The sequence below is a fragment of the Salmo salar genome, chromosome ssa28 (genome assembly GCF_905237065.1).
Source record: "Salmo salar chromosome ssa28, Ssal_v3.1, whole genome shotgun sequence".
In the NCBI taxonomy this organism is placed as follows: domain Eukaryota; kingdom Metazoa; phylum Chordata; class Actinopteri; order Salmoniformes; family Salmonidae; genus Salmo; species Salmo salar.
The window spans coordinates 30,453,504-30,474,911 of record NC_059469.1 but is presented as its reverse complement, the minus strand read 5'-3'; the positions used below and the strand labels follow the sequence as shown (position 1 = coordinate 30,474,911).

Here is a 21,408-nt window from a genome sequence, read left to right as displayed (position 1 = left end):
ATCTGCTCAGACCCCAACCAAGGAGCATTAAAAGTCGTGCTATATATTCTCAGACAACCCAAAGATTCCTTGATGCCCTTCCAGACTCCCTCTGCCTGCCCAAGGACGTCAGAGGACAAAAATCAGTTAACCACCTAACTGAGGAACTCAATTTAACGTTGTGCAATACCCTAGATGCAGTTGCACCCCTAAAAACTAAAAATATTTGTCATAAGAAACTAGCTCCCTGGTATACAGAAAATACACAAGCTCTGAAGCAAGCTTCCAGAAAATTGGAACGGAAATGGCGCCACACCAAACTGTCAGTCTTCCGACTAGCTTGGAAAAACAGTACCGTGCAGTATCGAAGAGCCCTCACTGCTGCTCGATCATCCTATTTTTCCAACTTAATTGAGGAAAATAAGAACAATCTGAAATTTCTTTTTGATACTGTCGCAAAGCTAACTAAAAAGCAGCATTCTCCAAGAGAGGATGGCTTTCACTTCAGCAGTAATGAATTCATGAACTTCTTTGAGGAAAAGATCATGATCATTAGAAAGCAAATTACGGACTGCTCTTTAAATCTGCGTATTCCTCCAAAGCTCTGTTGTCCTGAGTCTGCACAACTCTGCCAGGACCTAGTATCAAGAAAAACACTAAAGTGTTTTAGTACTATATCTCTTGACACAATGATGAAAATAATCATGGCCTCTAAACCTTCAAGCTGCATACTGGACCCTATTCCAACTAAACTACTGAAAGAGCTGCTTGCTGTGCTTGGCCCTCCTATGTTGAACATAATAAACGGCTCTCTATCCACCGGATGTGTACCAAACTCACTAAAAGTGGCAGTAATAAAGCCTCTCTTGAAAAAGCCAAATCTTGACCCAGAAATTATAAAAAACTATCGGCCTATATCGAATCTTCCATTCCTCTCAAAAATTTTAGAAAAAGCTGTTGCGCAGCAACTCACTGCCTTCCTGAAGACAAACAATGTATACGAAACGCTTCAGTCTGGTTTTAGACCCCATCATAGCACTGAGACTGCACTTGTGAAGGTGGTAAATGACCTTTTAATGACGTCAGACCGAGGCTCTGCATCTGTCCTCGTGCTCCTAGATCTTAGTGCTGCTTTTGATACCATCGATCACCACATTCTTTTGGAGAGATTGGAAACCCAAATTGGTCTACATGGACAAGTTCTGGCCTGGTTTAGATCTTATCTGTCGGAAAGATATCAGTTTGTCTCTGTGAATGGTTTGTCCTCTGACAAATCAACTGTAAATTTCGGTGTTCCTCAAGGTTCCGTTTTAGGACCACTATTGTTTTCACTATATATTTTACCTCTTGGGGATGTCATTCGAAAACATAATGTTAAATTTCACTGCTATGCGGATGACACACAGCTGTACATTTCAATGAAACATGGTGAAGCCCCAAAATTGCCCTCGCTAGAAGCCTGTGTTTCAGACATAAGGAAGTGGATGGCTGCAAACTTTCTACTTTTAAACTCGGACAAAACAGAGATGCTTGTTCTAGGTCACAAGAAACAAAGAGATCTTCTGTTGAATCTGACAATTAATCTGGATGGTTGTACAGTCGTCCCAAATAAAACTGTGAAGGACCTCGGCGATACTCTGGACCCTGATCTCTCTTTTGAAGAACATATCAAGACTGTTTCAATGACAGCTTTTTTCCATCTACGTAACATTGCAAAAATCAGAAACTTTCTGTCCAAAAATGATGCAGAAAAATGAATCCATGCTTTTGTTACTTCTAGGTTGGACTACTGCAATGCTCTACTTTCCGGCTACCTGGATAAAGCACTAAATAAACTTCAATTAGTGCTAAATACGGCTACTAGAATCCTGACTAGAACCCCAAAATTTGATCATATTACTCCAGTGCTAGCCTCCCTACACTGGCTTCCTGTTAAGACAAGGGCTGATTTCAAGGTTTTACTGCTAACCTACAAAGCATTACATGGGCTTGCTCCTACCTATCTTTCCGATTTGGTCCTGCCGTACATACCTACACATACGCTACGGTCACAAGACGCGGGCCTCCTAATTGTCCCTAGAATTTCTAAGCAAACAGCTGGAGGCAGGGCTTTCTCCTATAGAGCTCCATTTTTATGGAATGGTCTGCCTATCCATGTGAGAGACACAGACTCAGTCTCAACCTTTAAGTCTTTACTTAAGACTCATCTCTTCAGTAGGTTCTATGAATAAGTGTAGTCTGGCCCAGGGGTGTTAAGGTGAACGGAAAGGCTGGAGCAACGAACCGCCCTTGCTGTCTCTGCCTGGCTGGTTCCCCTCTCTCCACTGGGATTATCTGCCTCTAACCCTATTACAGGGGCTGAGTCACTGGCTTACTGGTGTTCTTCCATGCCGTCCCTGGGGGGGTGCGTCACTTGAGTGGGTTGGGTCACTGACGTGGTCTTCCTGCCTGGGTCGGCGCCCCCCCCCCCTTGGGTTGTGCCGTGGCGGAGATCTTTGTGGGCTATACTCGGCCTTGTCTCAGGATGGTAAGTTGGTGGTTGGAGATATCCCTCCAGTGGTGTGGGGGCTGTGCTTTGGCAAAGTGGGTGGGGTTATATCCTGCCTGTTTGGCCCTGTCCAGGGGTTTCATCGGATGGGGCCACAGTGTCTCCTGACCCCTCCTGTCTCAGCCTCCAGTATTTATGCTGCAGTAGGTTATGTGTCGGGGGGCTAGGGTCAGTCTGTTACATCTGGAGTATTTCTCTTGTCTTATCCGGTGTCCTGTGTGAATTTAAATATGCTCTCTCTAATTCTCTCTTTCTTTCTTTCTCTCTTTCTTTCTTTCTCTCTCTCGGAGGACCTGAGCCCTAGGACCATGCCACAGGACTACCTGGCATGTTGACTCCTTGCTGTCCCCAGTCCACCTGGCCGTGCTGCTGCTCCAGTTTCAACTGTTCTGCCTGCGGCTATGGAACCCTGACCTGTTCACGGACCTGGAACCCTGACCTGTTCACCGGACGTGCTACCTGTCCCAGACCTGCTGTATTCAACTCTCTAGAGACGGCAGGAGCGGTAGAGATACTCTCAAAGATCGGCTATGAAAAAGCCAACTGACACTTACTCTTGAGTTGCTGACTTCGACAACTACTATGATTATTATTATTTGACCATGCTGGTCATTTATGAACATTTGAATATCTTGGCCATGTGCTGTTATAATCTCCACCCGGCACAGCCAGAAGAGGACTGGCCACCCCTCATAGCCTGGTTCCTCTCTAGGTTTCTTCCTAGGTTTTGGCCTTTCTAGGGAGTTTTTCCTAGCCACCGTGCTTCTACACCTGCATTGCTTGCTGTTTGGGGTTTTAGGCTGGGTTTCTGTACAGCACTTTGAGATATCAGCTGATGTAAGAAGGGCTATATAAATACATTTGATTTGATTTGATATTCGAAGGCTCTGTCAAAAAGACAAAACATTAAATTATAGAGGAAAAGAGAGTGGGGGACAGGGACACATCTTTAGAGAGTGAGGGGGACAGGGACACATCTTTGGAGAGAGGGGGGCAGGGAAAGGCAGGGCTGGGTGAGAAGAGGTTTATGGGGTCACAAGTGGACTGGACAGGACAAAAGTGGTAGCTCTTTAGGGTAGCAGCTCTATCTTCAGCTGAGCTTGTGTGTCGGGGTCAGGGTTTGGAGGCCATTCTCTACCTGAGCTCGTGTATCTGCAGTATTTCAGGGTCAGGGGTTAGAGGTCATTCTCTTCCTGAGCTCGTGTATCTGCAGTATGTCAGGGTCAGGGGTTAGAGGTTGTTAGCAGTTGATGTTATTCTTGAATAACACAGACCCCAAAGCAAATCAGGGGGAGAAAAATAGGTTTATTCAAAAATAACAAATCATAGATGTTATGCTGGGAAGTAGATGGTCGATGTTCCTTCTTCCTGGTCCTCAATGATTCTCCCCAGAACAAAGTGACAGGATGTAATTTATAACCTTCAACCCTAGCCTGTGGTTGACCAATTACAATTCCTTGTGTAAAATTCTGCCAATGGTCAATTAACAAGTGTCCTGTTTCAGGCTCAATGTATAGATGATTCAGACCAATGAGATCATGCTGCACGTAGCTATGAGTCCAGGACTGGAACCCTTACACAGATTCTAACCAGATGTTGAACTGAAAAACAACCATTCCCATTGATCGTTAATTCCCTATTTACCTCTAGTCCTCTGTGTTGTGTATTATCTTAAAATATTCTTACAAGGTTGTTCTCATACCTGAGCTTGTGTATCTGCAGGGTCAGGGGTTAAAGGTGGTACTTATTAAGCTTGTGTATCTGCAGTACGTCAGGGTCAGGGTTAGATGTCGTTATTGTACCTTAGTTCGTGTATCTGCAGTACGTCGGGAGCACTGCCTCCCAGGGCGTGCACAGCCTGCTGGGATAGGTCCTGTTGGGAAGAGTAGAGCAGGTCCAGCTCACGGGGGGACAAGGCCTCGCTGGAGTCATAGTCGCTGTCTGTTGGCAGGAACACCTCTGAACAACCGTCCTCATCTGACCCCAGTTGGGAGTCTGAGGGAGGAAACAGACAGACAGACAGACAAACGGGTCAGAAACACCCCACTGGGCACAGACGTCAATTCAATGACTATTCCACGTTGGTTCAACGTAAATTTCATTGATATGACATGGAAACAACATTGATTCAACCAGTGTGTGCCCAGTGGGACACATAAAGTCCATGTATAAGATAGTTTTGCACACGGACACAGAACAAACTATGATTGTAGAGTGGGGGTATGTGTTTAGCTTAAGATAAACATCCTTGACGTACTTCCAGTATGTGGAGAGTGAGGGTGATTTTGTTGTTGTTGTTGTATACTCCGTATCTAGAGATGTGAGTGTGTGTGTCTTGAAGTGCTAACCCACCCCTACCCCCCATCCACAAGAGGAGCATCTTCATCATCATCTTCGATGGACAGCCAAGATGGTGTATGTGTGTGTGTGTGTGTCATTCTCCTCACCACTAGCAGCCTTCCTGGGTCGTAGCTCAGGTGAGGGTGACGGTGTGGGTAGGTAGTCCATGGTAGAGGATGCTGAGTCACTCTTCTGTGCCCCTTGGTCTGACTCAGGCTTGCTGGCATTGACCAGGCTGGTGATGGGCACACCGCCACTGGGATGCTTGTAGCGGGCATACTGCAGGGCTTCAGTGATCCAACGCAGCTCCTGCCACATCTCATCCAGCTGCTGCAATAGAGAACAAAACATCATTATACACTTAACATGGTTATAAAGCATCATAGTTATTATAGTTAGTTATAGTTGATTATCATAGTTATTATAGTTAGTTATAGTTGATTATCATAGTTATTATAGTTAGTTATAGTTGATCATAATAGTTATTATAGTTAGTTATCATAGTTATTATAGTTATAGTTGATTATCATAGTTATTATAGTTAGTTATAGTTGATTATCATAGTTATTATAGTTAGTTATCATAGTTATTATAGTTAGTTATAGTTGATTATCATAGTTATTATAGTTAGTTATAGTTGATTATCATAGTTATTATAGTTAGTTATAGTTGATTATTATAGTTATTATAGTTAGTTATAGTTGATTATCATAGTTATTATAGTTAGTTATAGTTGATTATCATAGTTATTATAGTTAGTTATAGTTGATTATCATAGTTATTATAGTTAGTTATAGTTGATTATCATAGTTATTATAGTTAGTTATAGTTGATTATAATAGTTATTATAGTTAGTTATAGTTGATTATCATAGTTATCATAGTTATTATAGTTAGTTATAGTTGATTATCATAGTTATTATAGTTAGTTATAGTTGATTATCATAGTTATTATAGTTAGTTATAGTTGATTATCATAGTTATTATAGTTAGTTATCATAGTTATTATAGTTAATTATAGTTGATTATAATAGTTATTATAGTTAGTTATAGTTTATTATAATAGTTATTATAGTTAGTTATAGTTGATTATAATAGTTATTATAGTTAGTTATCATAGTTATTATAGTTAGTTACAGTTATTATAGTTGATTATCATAGTTATTATAGTTATTATAGTTAGTTATCATAGTTATTATAGTTATTATAGTTAGTTATAGTTGATTATCATAGTTATTATAGTTAGTTATAGTTGATTATCATAGTTATTATAGTTAGTTATCATAGTTATTATAGTTAGTTATAGTTGATTATCATAGTTATTATAGTTATTATAGTTAGTTATCATAGTTATCATAGTTATTATAGTTAGTTATAGTTGATTATCATAGTTATTATAGTTAGTTATAGTTGATTATTATAGTTAATATAGTTAGTTATAGTTGATTATTATAGTTATTATAGTTAGTTATTATAGTTATTATAGTTAGTTATAGTTTATTATAATAGTTATTATAGTTAGTTATAGTTGATTATCATAGTTATTATAGTTAGTTATCATAGTTATTATAGTTAGTTATAGTTGATTATCATAGTTAGTTATAGTTGATTATCATAGTTATTATAGTTAGTTATAGTTGATTATCATAGTTATTATAGTTAGTTATAGTTGATTATTATAGTTATTATAGTTAGTTATCATAGTTATTATAGTTATAGTTGATTATCATAGTTATTATAGTTAGTTATAGTTGATTATCATAGTTATTATAGTTAGTTATAGTTGATTATCATAGTTATTATAGTTAGTTATAGTTGATTATAATAGTTATTATAGTTAGTTATAGTTGATTATTATAGTTATTATAATTAGTTATCATAGTTATTATAGTTGATTATCATAGTTATTATAGTTAGTTATAGTTGATTATTATAGTTATTATAGTTAGTTATAGTTGATTATCATAGTTATTATAGTTAGTTATAGTTGATTATTATAGTTATTATAGTTAGTTATAGTTGATTATCATAGTTATCATAGTTATTATAGTTAATTATAGTTGATTATAATAGTTATTATAGTTAGTTATAGTTTATTATAATAGTTATTATAGTTAGTTATAGTTGATTATAATAGTTATTATAGTTAGTTATCATAGTTATTATAGTTAGTTATAGTTGATTATTATAGTTATTATAGTTAGTTATAGTTGATTATTATAGTTAATATAGTTAGTTATAGTTGATTATTATAGTTATTATAGTTAGTTATTATAGTTATTATAGTTAGTTATAGTTTGTTATAATAGTTATTATAGTTAGTTATAGTTGATTATCATAGTTATTATAGTTAGTTATCATAGTTATTATAGTTAGTTATAGTTGATTATCATAGTTATTATAGTTAGTTATAGTTGATTATCATAGTTATTATAGTTAGTTATAGTTGATTATTATAGTTATCATAGTTAGTTATAGTTGATTATCATAGTTATTATAGTTAGATTATAGTTGATTATATTATAGTTATAATAGTTATTATAGTTAGTTATAGTTGATTATCATAGTTATCATAGTTATTATAGTTAGTTATAGTTGATTATCATAGTTATTATAGTTAGTTATAGTTAGTTATCATAGTTATTATAGTTAGTTATAGTTGATTATCATAGTTATTATAGTTAGTTATAGTTGATTATTATAGTTATTATAGTTAGTTATAGTTGATTATCATAGTTATTATAGTTAGTTATAGTTGATTATCATAGTTATCATAGTTATTATAGTTAGTTATAGTTGATTATCATAGTTATCATAGTTATTATAGTTAGTTATAGTTGATTATCATAGTTATTATAGTTAGATATAGTTGATTATAATAGTTATTATAGTTAGTTATAGTTGATTATCATCGTTATTATAGTTAGTTATAGTTGATTATAATAGTTATTATAGTTAATTATAGTTGATCATAATAGTTATTATAGTTAGTTATCATAGTTATTATAGTTATAGTTGATTATCATAGTTAGTTATAGTTGATTATAATAGTTATTATAGTTAGTTATTATAGTTAGTTACAGTTATTATAGTTGATTATCATAGTTATTATAGTTAGTTATAGTTGATTATCATAGTTATTATAGTTAGTTATAGTTGATTATCATAGTTATTATAGTTAGTTATAGTTGATTATAATAGTTATTATAGTTAGTTATAGTTGATTATAATAGCAGAGATAGTCCTGATTACATCACAGCAGAGATAGTCCTGATTACACCTGATCACATCACAGCAGAGATAGTCCTGATTACACCTGATCACATCACAGCAGAGATAGTCCTGATTACACCTGATCACATCACAGCAGAGATAGTCCTGATTACACCTGATCACATCACAGCAGAGATAGTCCTGATTACACCTGATCACATCACAGCAGAGATCACATCACAGCAGAGATAGTCCTGATTACACCTGATCACATCACAGCAGAGATAGTCCTGATTACACCTGATCACATCACAGCAGAGATCGTCCTGATTACACCTGATCACATCACAGCAGCCTTGAGAACCTTTGGTGTGCAGCGGGTCATTATTATGGGCACAGTGTGCTTTCTATACAGTGTGCTTTGTCCCCCAAATGGCACCCTATTCCCTATTGTCATGACGTTGCCCTCTTTGAGTACAGGGAGCACAGTTGACCCCCTCCCCCTTGCACCATCCCCCTACCTACCTCTCCCTACCCAGGCCCTGTGAAGGCGGTCGTAAATTCCAAAGGAAATGTCCTGCCTAACAGGCCACAGTCTTGAGACAGAGTGGGTTTCATAGAGAGACAAAGGAAATTCTTCCAACTCACAGAATTGGGGAACCGAACGACATTTATGTTCTGGAGAAGGTATAAAAGATCGGTGAAGAATCCAGCTATGAACTGGTCCGCTTGGTACAATTTTGTCATACTCATTGGAGACAATAGTACCATATTACCATACTAAGGTTTATATAATAGCCTCAGCTATGGGACTTGCATCTAAATGGTTGTATACAATAATTTAATAAGATTAAAGCTATTTGGAATATGTTGGGAGGCTATGTAATGATGTTAATGTGATAGAATTGTATTTCTGTTCAAAGCTTAACCTGTTATGGCTAGGGGGCAGTATTTTCACAGCCGGATAAAAAACGTACCCGATTTAATCTGATTATTACTCCTGCCCAGAAACTAGAATATGCATATAATTATTAGCTTTGGATAGAAAACACTCCAAAGTTTCTAAAACTGTTTGAATGGTGTCTGTGAGTATAACAGAACTCATTTGGCAGGCCAAAACCTGAGAAGATTCCATGCAGGAAGTGGCCTGTCTGACAATTTCTTGCCCTTCTTGATTATCTCTATCCATTACAGAGGATCTCTGGCATGACGTGACACTTCCTACGGCTCCCATGGGCTCTCAGAAGGCGGCAAAAAGCTGAATCGTGGCTTTGCAGGCTCTGGTTGAAAAAAAGTAGCGCGTTTGGGTAGTGGCTGGTTACAGTACTGTGAGACTCATGCTCGTGCCCACGTCGACAGAATGCTTTGTTTTCTTTTGTCTGTTTACCTAAACGCAGATTCCCGGTCGGAATATTATCGCTTTTTTACGAGAAAAATGGCATAAAAATTGATTTTAAACAGCGGTTGACATGCTTCGAAGTACGGTAATGGAATATTTAGAATTTTTTTGTCACGAATTGCGCCATGCTCGTGTCCCTTATTTACACTTCGGATAGTGTCTTGAACGCACGAACAAAACGCCGCTATTTGGATATAACGATGGATTATTTTGGACCAAACCAACATTTGTTATTGAAGTAGCAGTCCTGGGAGTGCATTCTGACGAAGACAACAAAGGTAATCAAACTTTTGTAATAGTAAATCGGAGTTTGGTCAGGGCTAAACTTGGTCGGTGTCTAAATGGCTAGCCGTGATGGCTGGGCTATCTACTGAGAATATTGCAAAATGTGCTTTCACCGAAAAGCTATTTTAAAATCGGACATATCAAGTGCATAGAGGAGTTCTGTATCTATAATTCTTAAAATAATTGTTATGTTTTTTGTGAACGTTTATCGTGAGTAATTTAGTAAATTCACCGGATGTTTGCTATTTCTGAACGTCATATGCTAATGTAAGAAAGCTGGTTTTTGATATAAATATGAACTTGATTGAACAAAACATGCATGCATTGTATAACATAATGTCCTAGGGTTGTCATCTGATGAAGATCATCAAAGGTTAGTGCTGCATTTAGCTGTGGTTTTGTTTTTTGTGACATTATATGCTAGCTTGAAAAATGGGTGTCTGATTATTTCTGGCTGGGTACTCTGCTGACATAATCTAATGTTTTGCTTTCGCTGTAAAGCCTTTTTGAAATCAAACAGTGTGGTTAGATTAACGAGAGTCTTGTCTTTAAAATGCTGTAAAATAGTCATATGTTTGAAAAATGGAAGTTTTCGGATTTTAGAGGAGTTTGTATTTCGCGCCACGCCCATCATTGGATATTGGAGCAGGTGTTCCGCTAGCGGAACGTCTAGATGTAAGAGGTTAACTCAGTCATCGGCACGCCCCCAGGGACACAGACAAGACCTGGCGTCATGAGACAGCCTTTTTCTGTCATTCCGAATAAAACCCCCACCCAGGGTTACTTTCTTCAGACCTCCACTCCATTACGAGTTGGCCAATAGGTTTGACCCTGCATCCCTCTACTTAACTTTAACCATACCATGTGGTTAAACTTTTAGACTATCGATACCGACAGAATAATAACAAGTCTTTGATATTAATTAATAGTCTGCAGCTAGAAATTCTATCATTGAACGCGAAGACCGACGAAACATCCATTCTATAACGACATTAATGAATGTCACTTTGAAAGATCCATTCTAACTGAGAGAGAGAGAACGCAGACAAAAACTCTCCAACAGGACAAAAACTCTCCAACAAGGATTCCAACGACACACTGAGCGTAAATATATATTGATTGCAATTGTTCCCGAATGAGTGAGCGTTCGTATGCAAAGGATTAGCATATCAATTGTTAATATTTATCAACTCTGTAGGGTCTTCTCAGCTGCCCTTTATGACCCTTTGTTTTAACAAGACACCAGCCATGCCGGTTTAGCCCACTAGGGCACATTACTCTACCAATTCTTTGTGACGATAATTACTGTTTGTATACTTTCTGTGAATTACTTTGTTTAGTAAATAAATGATTTTAAGACAGTTGATATATGAATGACTTAGTAAAGGCTGGGTTCGTGCAGATACAACAATTTACGACGTTTGAAATGAGACTGGATGCGAGGTAAAATACACCATTTAAACCAGAAGATAATCGGCTTATACTATACTATAATATAATATAATATAATATATAATGTTATAATATAGGAAAGTTATATTAGGAAAATTATAACTTTGTACTATTAAATATTTTCCTTGGTGCCCCGATCTCCTAGTTAATTACAGTTAAACGATTAATCAGTTTAATCGCGTGATAATAATTACAGGGAGTTATTTTGATAAACATGTCTTCAGTTTAATGGTGCCCAAAGACACGACACTATATAGTGCACTACTTTTCCCAGGGCCCATAGGAGTAGTGCACTATGTAGGGAATAGGGTGCCATTTGGGGGACAAACCTATAGTATAGAAAGCACACTGTGCCCATAGTAATGACCCACTGCACACCAAATCCCTTCTCTCATACTTTACATCACTCCAAACCTCCCCTGGGAGGCAGGGTTAACACTGCACAAATTGTGTGTGTGTGAGCGCACTCGCATATGTGTGCATATATAGCTATGTGTGACTATTGTGTATGTGTAGAGGAGAATGAAGCAGCAATTAGGCGTCTGTCAGAGAGTATGAAGAGCTGACACACACACACATAAAAGAGACTAGCGGATGACACAGATGGAAAGAATGCCGTGGATGAGAGAGAGAGAGAGAGAGATCAGACCTATGCTCCTCCTGCCCATGCCCTCCACTCCTGTAAAGAAGGTTTCAACATGGAAGTCACACATACAGTGGGGCAAAAAAGTATTTAGTCAGCCACCAATTATGCAAGTTCTCCCACTTAAAAAGATGAGAGAGGCCTGTAATTTTCATCATAGGTACACTTCAACTATGACAGACAAAATTAGGGTTAGGGTTAGAAAATCCAGAAAATCACATTGTAGGATTTTTTATGAATTTATTTGCAAATTATGGTGGAAAATAAGTATTTGGTCAATAACAAAAGTTTATCTCAATACTTTGTTAAATACCCTTTGTTGGCAATGACACAGGTCAAATGTTTTCTGTAAGTCTTCACAAGGTTTTCACACACTGTTGCTGGTATTTTGGCCCATTCCTCCATGCAGATCTCCTCTAGAGCAGTGATGTTTAGGGGCTGATGTTTTGGAGACTGGCTAGGCCACTCCAGGACCTTGAAAATGCTTCTTACGAAGCCACTCCTTCGATGCCCGGGCGGTGTGTTTGGGATCATTGTCATGCTGAAAGACCCAGCCACGTTTCATCTTCAATGCCCTTGCTGATGGTAGGCTTTGTTACTTTGGTCCCAGCTCTCTGCAGGTCATTCACTAGGTCCCCCCGTGTGGTTCTGGGATTTTTGCTCACCGTTCTTGTGATCATTTTGACCCCACGGGGTGAGATCTTGCGGGGAGCACCAGATCGAGGGAGATTATCAGTGGTCTTGTCTGTCTTCCATTTCCTAATAATTGCTCCCACAGTTGATTTCTTCAAACCAAGCTGCTTACCTATTGCAGATTCAGTCTTCCCAGCCTCGTGCAGGTCTACAATTTTGTTTCTGGTGTCCTTTGTCAGCTCTTTGGTCTTGGCCATAGTGGAGTTTGGAGTGTGACTGTTTGAGGTTGTGGACAGGTGTCTTTTATACTGATAACAAGTTCAAACAGGTGCCATTAATACAGGTAACGAGTGGAGGACAGAGGAGCCTCTTAAAGAAGAAGTTACAGGTCTGTGAGAGCCAGAAATCTTGCTTGTTTGTAGGTGACCAAATACTTATTTTCCACCATAATTTGCAAATAAATTCATAAAAAATCCTACAATGTGATTTTCTGGATTTTTTTTCTCATTTTGTCTGTCATAGTTGACGTGTACCTATGATGGAAATTACAGGCCTCTCTCATCTTTTTAAGTGGGAGAACTTGCACAATTGGTGGCTGACTAAATACTTTTTTGCCCCACTGTATGGCCAGGCTGTGTGCAGGCAAACAGGCCCAACCCCCACTCTTACACTAGCCCAAGCCAATGGCATGTACCAGATGCTCAGCAGGTTCTGCGCACACTTACTGGTCTGAGGACAAACCACACAACTAACAACAATGGTCACTTTATGGAACACAAAGCCTTCACTATCTCATCCTGGAATATCCAAGTCCTCAGGTCATCTGCCTTTGGCCCAAAGAGCAGGAACCTGGACTTCACCAAAGAAATCAGAAATACAGACATTGTCATCCTACAAGAAACATGATATAGAGGAGATGGACTCACTGGTTGTCCTCTAGGTTACAGAGAGCTGGTAGTCCCTTCCACCAAACTACAGTACCAGGTGTGAAACAGGGAAGGGACTCAGGGGATATGCTAATTTGGTATCGAGCAGACCTAACCCACTCTATTAAACTAATCAAAACAGGAACATTTTACATTTGGCTGGAAATTCAAAAGGAAATGATCTTAACAGAGAAAAATGTCCTCCTGTGTGCTACCAATATATCCCCCCACTAGAATCCCATACTTTAATGAAGACAGCTTCTCCATCCTGGAGGGGGAAATCAATCATTTCCAGGCCCAGGGACATGTACTACTCTGTGGCAACCGAAATGCCAGAACTGGACAAGAACCTGACACCCTCAGCACACAGGTGTCACGACTTCCACCGAAGTCGGTCCCTCTCCTTGTTCGGGTGGCGTTCGGCGGTCGACGTCACCGGCCTTCTAGGCATCGCCGATCCACTTTTCATTTTCCATTTGTTTTGTCTTTGTCTTACACACCTGGTTTCAATTCCCCAATTACTTGTTCATTATTTAACCCTCTGTTCCCCCATGTTTGTTTGTGAGTAATTGTTTATTGTATTGCGGTCCGTATTGGTGGCCTTGTATTTATACGACATGTATTGTTATATTTTTTTTAATAAAATTGCTTTCATGACTCATATCTGTCATGACTCATATCTGCTGTCCTGCGCCTGACTCATCTCACCAGCTTCATACAGACGCATTACAACAGGGGGACAAACACCTACCTGGAGGTGACAGAATTCCCCCCCCCCCATATGCCCTCCTAGACACAACTACGACAACATAACCAACAAAAACGGGTCACAACTCCTGCAGCTATATCGCACGGCTGGGTATGTACATAGTCAATGCTAGGCTTCGAGGGGACTCCTATGGTAGGTACACCTATAGCTCATCTCTTGGCAGTAGTACTGTAGACCACTTTATCACTGACTTCAACCCAGAGTCCCTCAGAGAGTTCACAGTCAGCCCACTGACTCTCCTATCAGATCCCAGCAAAATCACAGTATACTTGAACAGAGCAATACTCAATCATGAGGCATCAAAGCCAAAGGAACTGGATAATATTAAGAAATGCTAAAGATGGAAGGAAAGTAGAGTGGAAACCTACCAAAAACCCATTAGGTAAATACAAATTCAATCCCTTTTAGACAACTTCCTGGACAAAGCGTTACACTGTAATAGTGAAGGTCTAAAATTGGCAATAGAAAACCTAAACAGTATATTTGACCTCTCAGCTTCCCTATCAAATATAAAAATGTCAAACAGAAAACAGAAGAAAATGAACAACAATGACAAATGGTTTGATGAAGAATGCAAAAACCTAAGAAAGAAATTGAGAAACCTATCCTACCAACATAGAGACCCAGAAAACCTGAGCCTACGCCTTCACTATGGTGAATCACTAAAACGATACAGAAATACATTATGGAAAAAGAAGGAACAGCACGTCAGAAATCAGCTGAATGTAATTGAATAATCTATAGACTCTAACCACTTCTGGAAAACACTAAACAAACAAAGAATTATCTATCCAAAACAGAGATGTATGGCTAAACCACTTCTCCAATCTTTTTGGCCCTATAACAAAGAACAAACAGCAAAAACATATACATGATCAAATACAAATCTTAGAAGCAACTATTAAAGACTACCATAACCCACTGGATTATCCAATTACATTGAATGAACTGCAGGACAACATAAACACCCTCCAACCCAAAAAGGCCTGTGGTGTTGATGGTATCCTCAATGAAATGAAAAAATATACATACGCCAAATTGGCTATACTTAAACTCTTTAACATCATCCTTAGCTCTGGCATCTTCTCCAATATTTGGAACCAAGGACTTATCACCGCAATCCACCAGTGGAGACAAATTTGACCTCAATAACTACTGTGGGATATGCGTCAACAGCAACCTCGGGAAAATCCTATGCATTATTATTAACAGCAGACTCTTACATTTCTTCAGTGAATAGAATGTACTGAGCAAATGTCCCTGAACACCCTAATTGACAAACAAACCAAAACAAAGGAAAAGTCTTCTCATACTTTGTTGAGTTCAAAAAATCTTTTGACTCAATATGGCATGAGGGTCTGCTACACAAATTTATGGAATGTGGTGTTGGGGGAAAAACATACAATATTATAAAATCCATGTAGACAAACAACAAGTGTACAGTTAAAATTCGCAAAAAAACACTCACATTTCTTTCCACAGGGTCGTGGGGTGAGACAGGGATGTAGCTTAAGCCCCACCCTCTTCAACATATATATCAACGAATTGGCGAGGGCACTAGAACAGTCTGCAGCACCCGGCCTCACCCTACTAGAATCTGAAGTCAAATGTCTACTGTTTGCTGATGATCTGGTTCTTCTGTCCCCAACCAAGGAGGGCCTACAGCAGCACCTAGATCTTCTGCACAGATTCTGTCAGACCTGGGCCCTGACAGTAAATCTCAGTAAGACAAAAATAATTGTGTTCCAAAAAAGGTCCAGTTGCCAGGACCACAAATACAAATTCCATCTAGACACCATTGCCGTAGAGCACACAAAAACCTACATACCTTGGCCTAAACATCAGCGCCACAGGTAACTTCCACAAAGCTGTGAACGAGCTGAGAGACAAGGCAAGAAGGGCCTTCTATGGCATCAAAAGGAACATAAAAGTTGACATACCAATTAGGATCTGGCTAAAAATACTTGAAACAGTTATAGAACCCATTGCCCTTTATGGTTGTGAGGTCTGGGGTCCACTCACCAACCAAGAAAACACAAAATGGGAGAAACACCAAATTGAGACTCTGCATGCAGAATTCTGAAAAATATCCTCCGTTTACAACATAAAACACCAAATAATACATGCAGAGCAGAATTAGGCCGATACCCACTAATTATCAAAATCCAGAACAGAGCCCTTCAATTCTACAACCACCTAAAAGGAAGCAATTCCCAAACCTTCCATAACAAAGCCATCACCTACAGAGAGATGAACCTGGAGAAGAGTCCCCTAAGCAAGCTGGTCCTGGGGCTCTGTTCACAAACACAAACAGACACCATAGAGCCCCAGGACAGCAATACAATCTGACCCAACTAAATCATGAGAAAATACTTGACACATTGGAAAGAATTAACAAAAAACAGAGCAAACTAGAATGCTATTTGGCCCTAAACAGAGAGTACACAGTGGCAGACTACCTGATCACTATGACTAACCCATAATTAAGGAAAGTTTTGACTATGTACAGACTCAGTGAGCATAGCCTTGCTATTGAGAAAGGTCGAAATAGGCAGACCTGGCTCTCAAGAGAAGACAGGCTATGTGCACACGGCCCACAAAATGAGGTGGAAACTGAGCTGCACTTCCTAACCTCCTGCCAAATGTATGACCATATTAGACACATTTTTCCCTCAGATTACACAGACCCACAAAGAATTCGAAAACAAACCCAATTTTGATAAACTCACATATCTACTGGGTGTTATAACAAAGTGTGCCATCACAGCAGCAAGATTTGTGACCTGTTACCACAAGAAAAGCGCAACCAGTGAAGAACAAACACCATTGTAAATAAAACCCATATTTATGATTATTTATTTTCCCTTTCGTAATTTAACTATTTGCACATAATATGACATTTGTAATGTCTTTATTCTTTTGGGACTTTTGTGAGTGTAATGTTTACTGTTCATTTTTATTGTTAATTTCACTTTTGTGAAAGCCCTTAAATTGAATTGAATTGAATTGAATTGAGAGAGAGAGAGAGAGAGAGAGAGAGAGAGAGAGAGAGAGAGAGAGAGAGACTGGAGAACTGGGAATAATAACAGGATATTTCTGGATGCATCTGTCATTTCCCAATTACTTTTAATGTGAAATTGCTTTAATCATTTTCACATCACAAGGTAAATGTCATGGGGTTTAATCATTCAAATGATTTTTACTGAACTTCCATTTTCCTCCTGTCAAGGTATTTTCCTTCGTTCCACTTAATTAAATGGTTGATTGCCAATGATTTGTGCAAATTGAGGAAATTAGAGGAGATAGTGCACAATATTGACTATAACGTGAAGATGACGAATACGTCCCAAATGACAATCTATTTCCTATAAAGTGCACTACTTTTGACCAGGACAGATTTAGTCAGTTAAGTTGGGGGTGATGGCAAATCCAGTGATTGAATAATGCACATCAACACAATACTAACAACATGTTTAGAGTACTGACCCAGTCTTCAACACAATACTAACAACATGTTTAGAGTACTGACCCAGTCTTCAACACAATACTAACATGTTTAGAGTACTGACCCGGTCTTCAACACAATACCTAACAACTTGTTTAGAGTACTGACCCAGTCTTCAACACAATACTAACAACATGTTTAGAGTACTGACCCAGTCTTCAACACAATACTAACAACATGTTTAGAGTACTGACCCAGTCTTCAACACAATACTAACAACATGTTTAGAGTACTGACCCGGTCTTCAACACAACATTATATCCTATCATCAAGTGGTCTAAACAAACTGTACAATGAGATAGAGTAACGTCACCTTCTCTGCACTAACCCAGTTCAGCCACACACACACACACACACACACACACACACACACACACACACACACACACACACACACACACACACACACACACACACACACACAAAGACTGAGAGACAGACATTTGAGAGGGAGGGTGTGTGGGCGGGGATGTCTGGATGTGTCTCTGTATGTCCCCGCCCGCCCCCGCGCACACACACACACACACACACACACACACACACACACACACACACACACACACACACACACACACACACACACACACACACACACACACACACACACACACACACACACACACACACACACACACACACACACACACACTCTCCCTCTCAGTCAGTCATGATTGGTATTTTCCCCGTCGCTCTCTCTCGCTCCACTTTAATAACACAAACGCACCCGGCTGCCCGCCCGCCCGCACACACACACACACTCACTCTCAGATCACAGAAACACACTTGTGGTTTTGTGGTTGGTCACTATTACCAAAAGCTGGATTGGTTCTTCACAGAGAAAACACCAGAAGGGTTTACTTTCATGCTTTCAACTTTCTGACACGAGAGAGAAGGTTGGGTAGTTATGGATTTCCATTAGACAAACAAGCTATTTAAAAGCTCGTACACTTAGCAGTTGTACTTTACTACATCAATAGAATGACTCCAATTGGATTATTAGCACAGTTGTTTTGGCGCGAGATAAATATATTTACTGAAAAATGGATAGGACATAAATGATATGAAAAATACACTTTGTAACAATTTTCTTTTGATGAATGTGACAAATATGACTCATGCACTTGTATTAGAAATAGTAAAAAAAAGATATATATTTCACAGCACAATGATTTAATAGAGACTCTCATAAAGTGGCAGACTTGAAAGCAACAGTAAAGTGACTTTATGAAGCAAATGCCTTACACAAGTTAGATATAGCTTCCATCTGAAATATATAGTCACATATAACTGTCTGTATTCCAGTATGCTCTCACCCAGTTTACATATACTACAAGCCTCCCTTAGATAAGTGGTCTCATAGACTAGACGAAACATAGTAAATGTAAATCCGTGACACTGAAAAATGGTCGCGTTGGACGGGTTGGTGTATAACGCGAAAGTCTAGCAACCCAAAAGGTGGCAGAGCTACAAATTGGTATATCATACTATGCAGTTGAGGAACAATGGGAAAGTAATTCTACTTTGACAGTTGATAAACTTTTAACTCCACTTTTGAGAACGTGGACGCTTCATGGCAGAATGGAACCATTTAACTCTGTTTTGTTTGTAGCTACATTTTGTTGTGTCAAGTCACTTCGGTTCACACTGACCGTGGCGTATACAGAAAAACGACTTACTACTTTTTAATTACTTTGCAACTACTTAGCTTGTTAGCTGACCCTTTACCTAACCCTAACCGTAACCATTTTAGCTAACCCTTCACCTAACCTTAATTAACTCTTTAACCTTTCTCCTAAACATAACCCTAACTCCTATCCTAGCTAACGTTAGCAAGCTCGCTGACAAGGTAAACATCTGTCGTTCTGCCCCTGAACAAGGCAGTTAACCCACTGTTCCCTGGTAGGCCGTCATTGTAAATAAGAATTTGTTCTTAACTGACTTGCCTAGTTAAATAAAGGTTAAATAAAAATAAATAAATAAAATAAATACATTTCGCAATATTCGTAACATATTGTACATTTTGAAAATTCATAACATATAACACGAAATGGATGATGGACAACCACAAATTAATACATACCACATATCATATTAAATGGAGTACAGAATAATATGAAATGCTCTGAGACCAGGTTGAGATAAACTATACCTGTAATACATATTAACATATATCTCCCTACCTGTGTATAGTCTAGTATATGTTGGTGTCTCTGTTTGGCAGTGGCGACCTCTGTGTCCGTGATGGCCTCTCGCAGTGCCTGCTGGGTAATAAGTGCATCCAGGTCCAAGACAGACGACATGCGGCAGTACAGACTCATGCACTTCTCCTTGTATGCACTGAAATGGGCTGGAGAGAGAAATAAATACATAGGAATATATACTGAACTAAAATATAAACACAACTTGAGCTGAAATAAAAGGCAAAGGAAAGGGAAAGGGGGATACCTAGTCAGTTGTACAACTGAATGCATTCAACTGAAATGTGTCTTCCGCATTTAACCCAACCCCTCTGAATCAGAGAGGTACGGGGGGCTGCCGTAATCAACATCCATGTCTTCGGCGCCCGGGGAACACTGCCTAGATCCCAGAAATGTTGCATATGTACAAAAAGCTTATTTCTGTCAAATTTTTGTACACACATTTGTTTACATCCCTGTTACTGAGTATTTCTCCATTGCCAAGATAATCCACCCACCTGACAGGTGTGGCATATCAAGAAGCTGATTAAACAGCATGATCATTACACAGGGACAGTAAAAGGCCACTCTAAATTGTGCAGTTTTGTCACACAATGCCACAGATGTGAGGGAGTGTGCAATTGGCATGCTGATGGCAGGAATGTCCACCAGAGCTGTTACCAGATAATTGAATGTTCATTTCTCTACCATAAGTCGCCTCCAATGTCATTTTAGAGAATTTGGGAGTACGTTAAACCGGCCTCACAACCGCAGACCACGTGTAACCACGCCAGCCCAGGACCTCCACATCCGTCTTCTTCACGTGAGACCAGTCACCCAGACAGCTGATGAAACTGAGGAGTATTACTGTCTGTAATAAAGCCCTTTTGTGTGGAAAAAATAGTTCTGATTGGCTGGGCCTGGCTCCCCAGTGGGTGGACCTGGCTCCCCAGTGGGTGGGCCTATGCCCTCTCAGGTCCACCCATGGCTGTGCCCCTGACCAGTCATGTGAAATCTATAGATTAGGGCCTAATATTTCAATTGATTCATTTACTTATATCAACTGTAACTCAGTAAAAGCATTGAAATTGTTGCATGTTGCATTTATATTTTTGTTCAGTATATATCAGAATGTCATGTTAACACTGTATACCAAGACATATAGGCTGATAAACATCTCCTCCTCCGCAGAAGTGGACTGGAGCGATTGTTATGATTGTGTTACTAAATTCTTATTCTGTATTTTATGCTGCATTTGTAAACACATTTGTAAGAGACAGTGGTCTCAATGGGACCCTGAATAAATGAAGGTTTAATAAAATACATAAATATTGTCAGAATATTATCAGTGTATAACAAGACAGTACTACTACTCTCTGGGGCTAGTCTGGCTCTGGGGGTGGGGGTCAGAGGTCGGATCAGCATGGCACTGTGTGTCACGCCCTGGCCATAGAGAGGGTTAAATTCTCTATTTCAGTTAGGCCAGGGTGTGACTAGGGTGGGCATTCTATGTCCTTTTTTCTATGTTTTGTATTTCTTT

The 21,408-nt window shown here is 39.0% G+C and overlaps 1 protein-coding gene across 1 annotated transcript in view; it reads right to left on the bottom strand.

Moving 5' to 3' along the window:
• The window catches only part of LOC106589776 (ankyrin repeat and fibronectin type-III domain-containing protein 1), a 133,128-nt gene that overhangs the window by 4,484 nt on the left and 107,236 nt on the right, over positions 1–21,408 (bottom strand). Inside the window, exons 15-17 of the mRNA XM_014180106.2 lie at positions 19,872–20,038; positions 4,975–5,197; positions 4,330–4,522 (exon numbers count right to left, since the gene is read on the bottom strand). Coding sequence (XP_014035581.2) covers positions 4,330–4,522; positions 4,975–5,197; positions 19,872–20,038 — 583 coding nt within the window. The remainder of the gene's footprint in view (positions 1–4,329; positions 4,523–4,974; positions 5,198–19,871; positions 20,039–21,408) is intronic.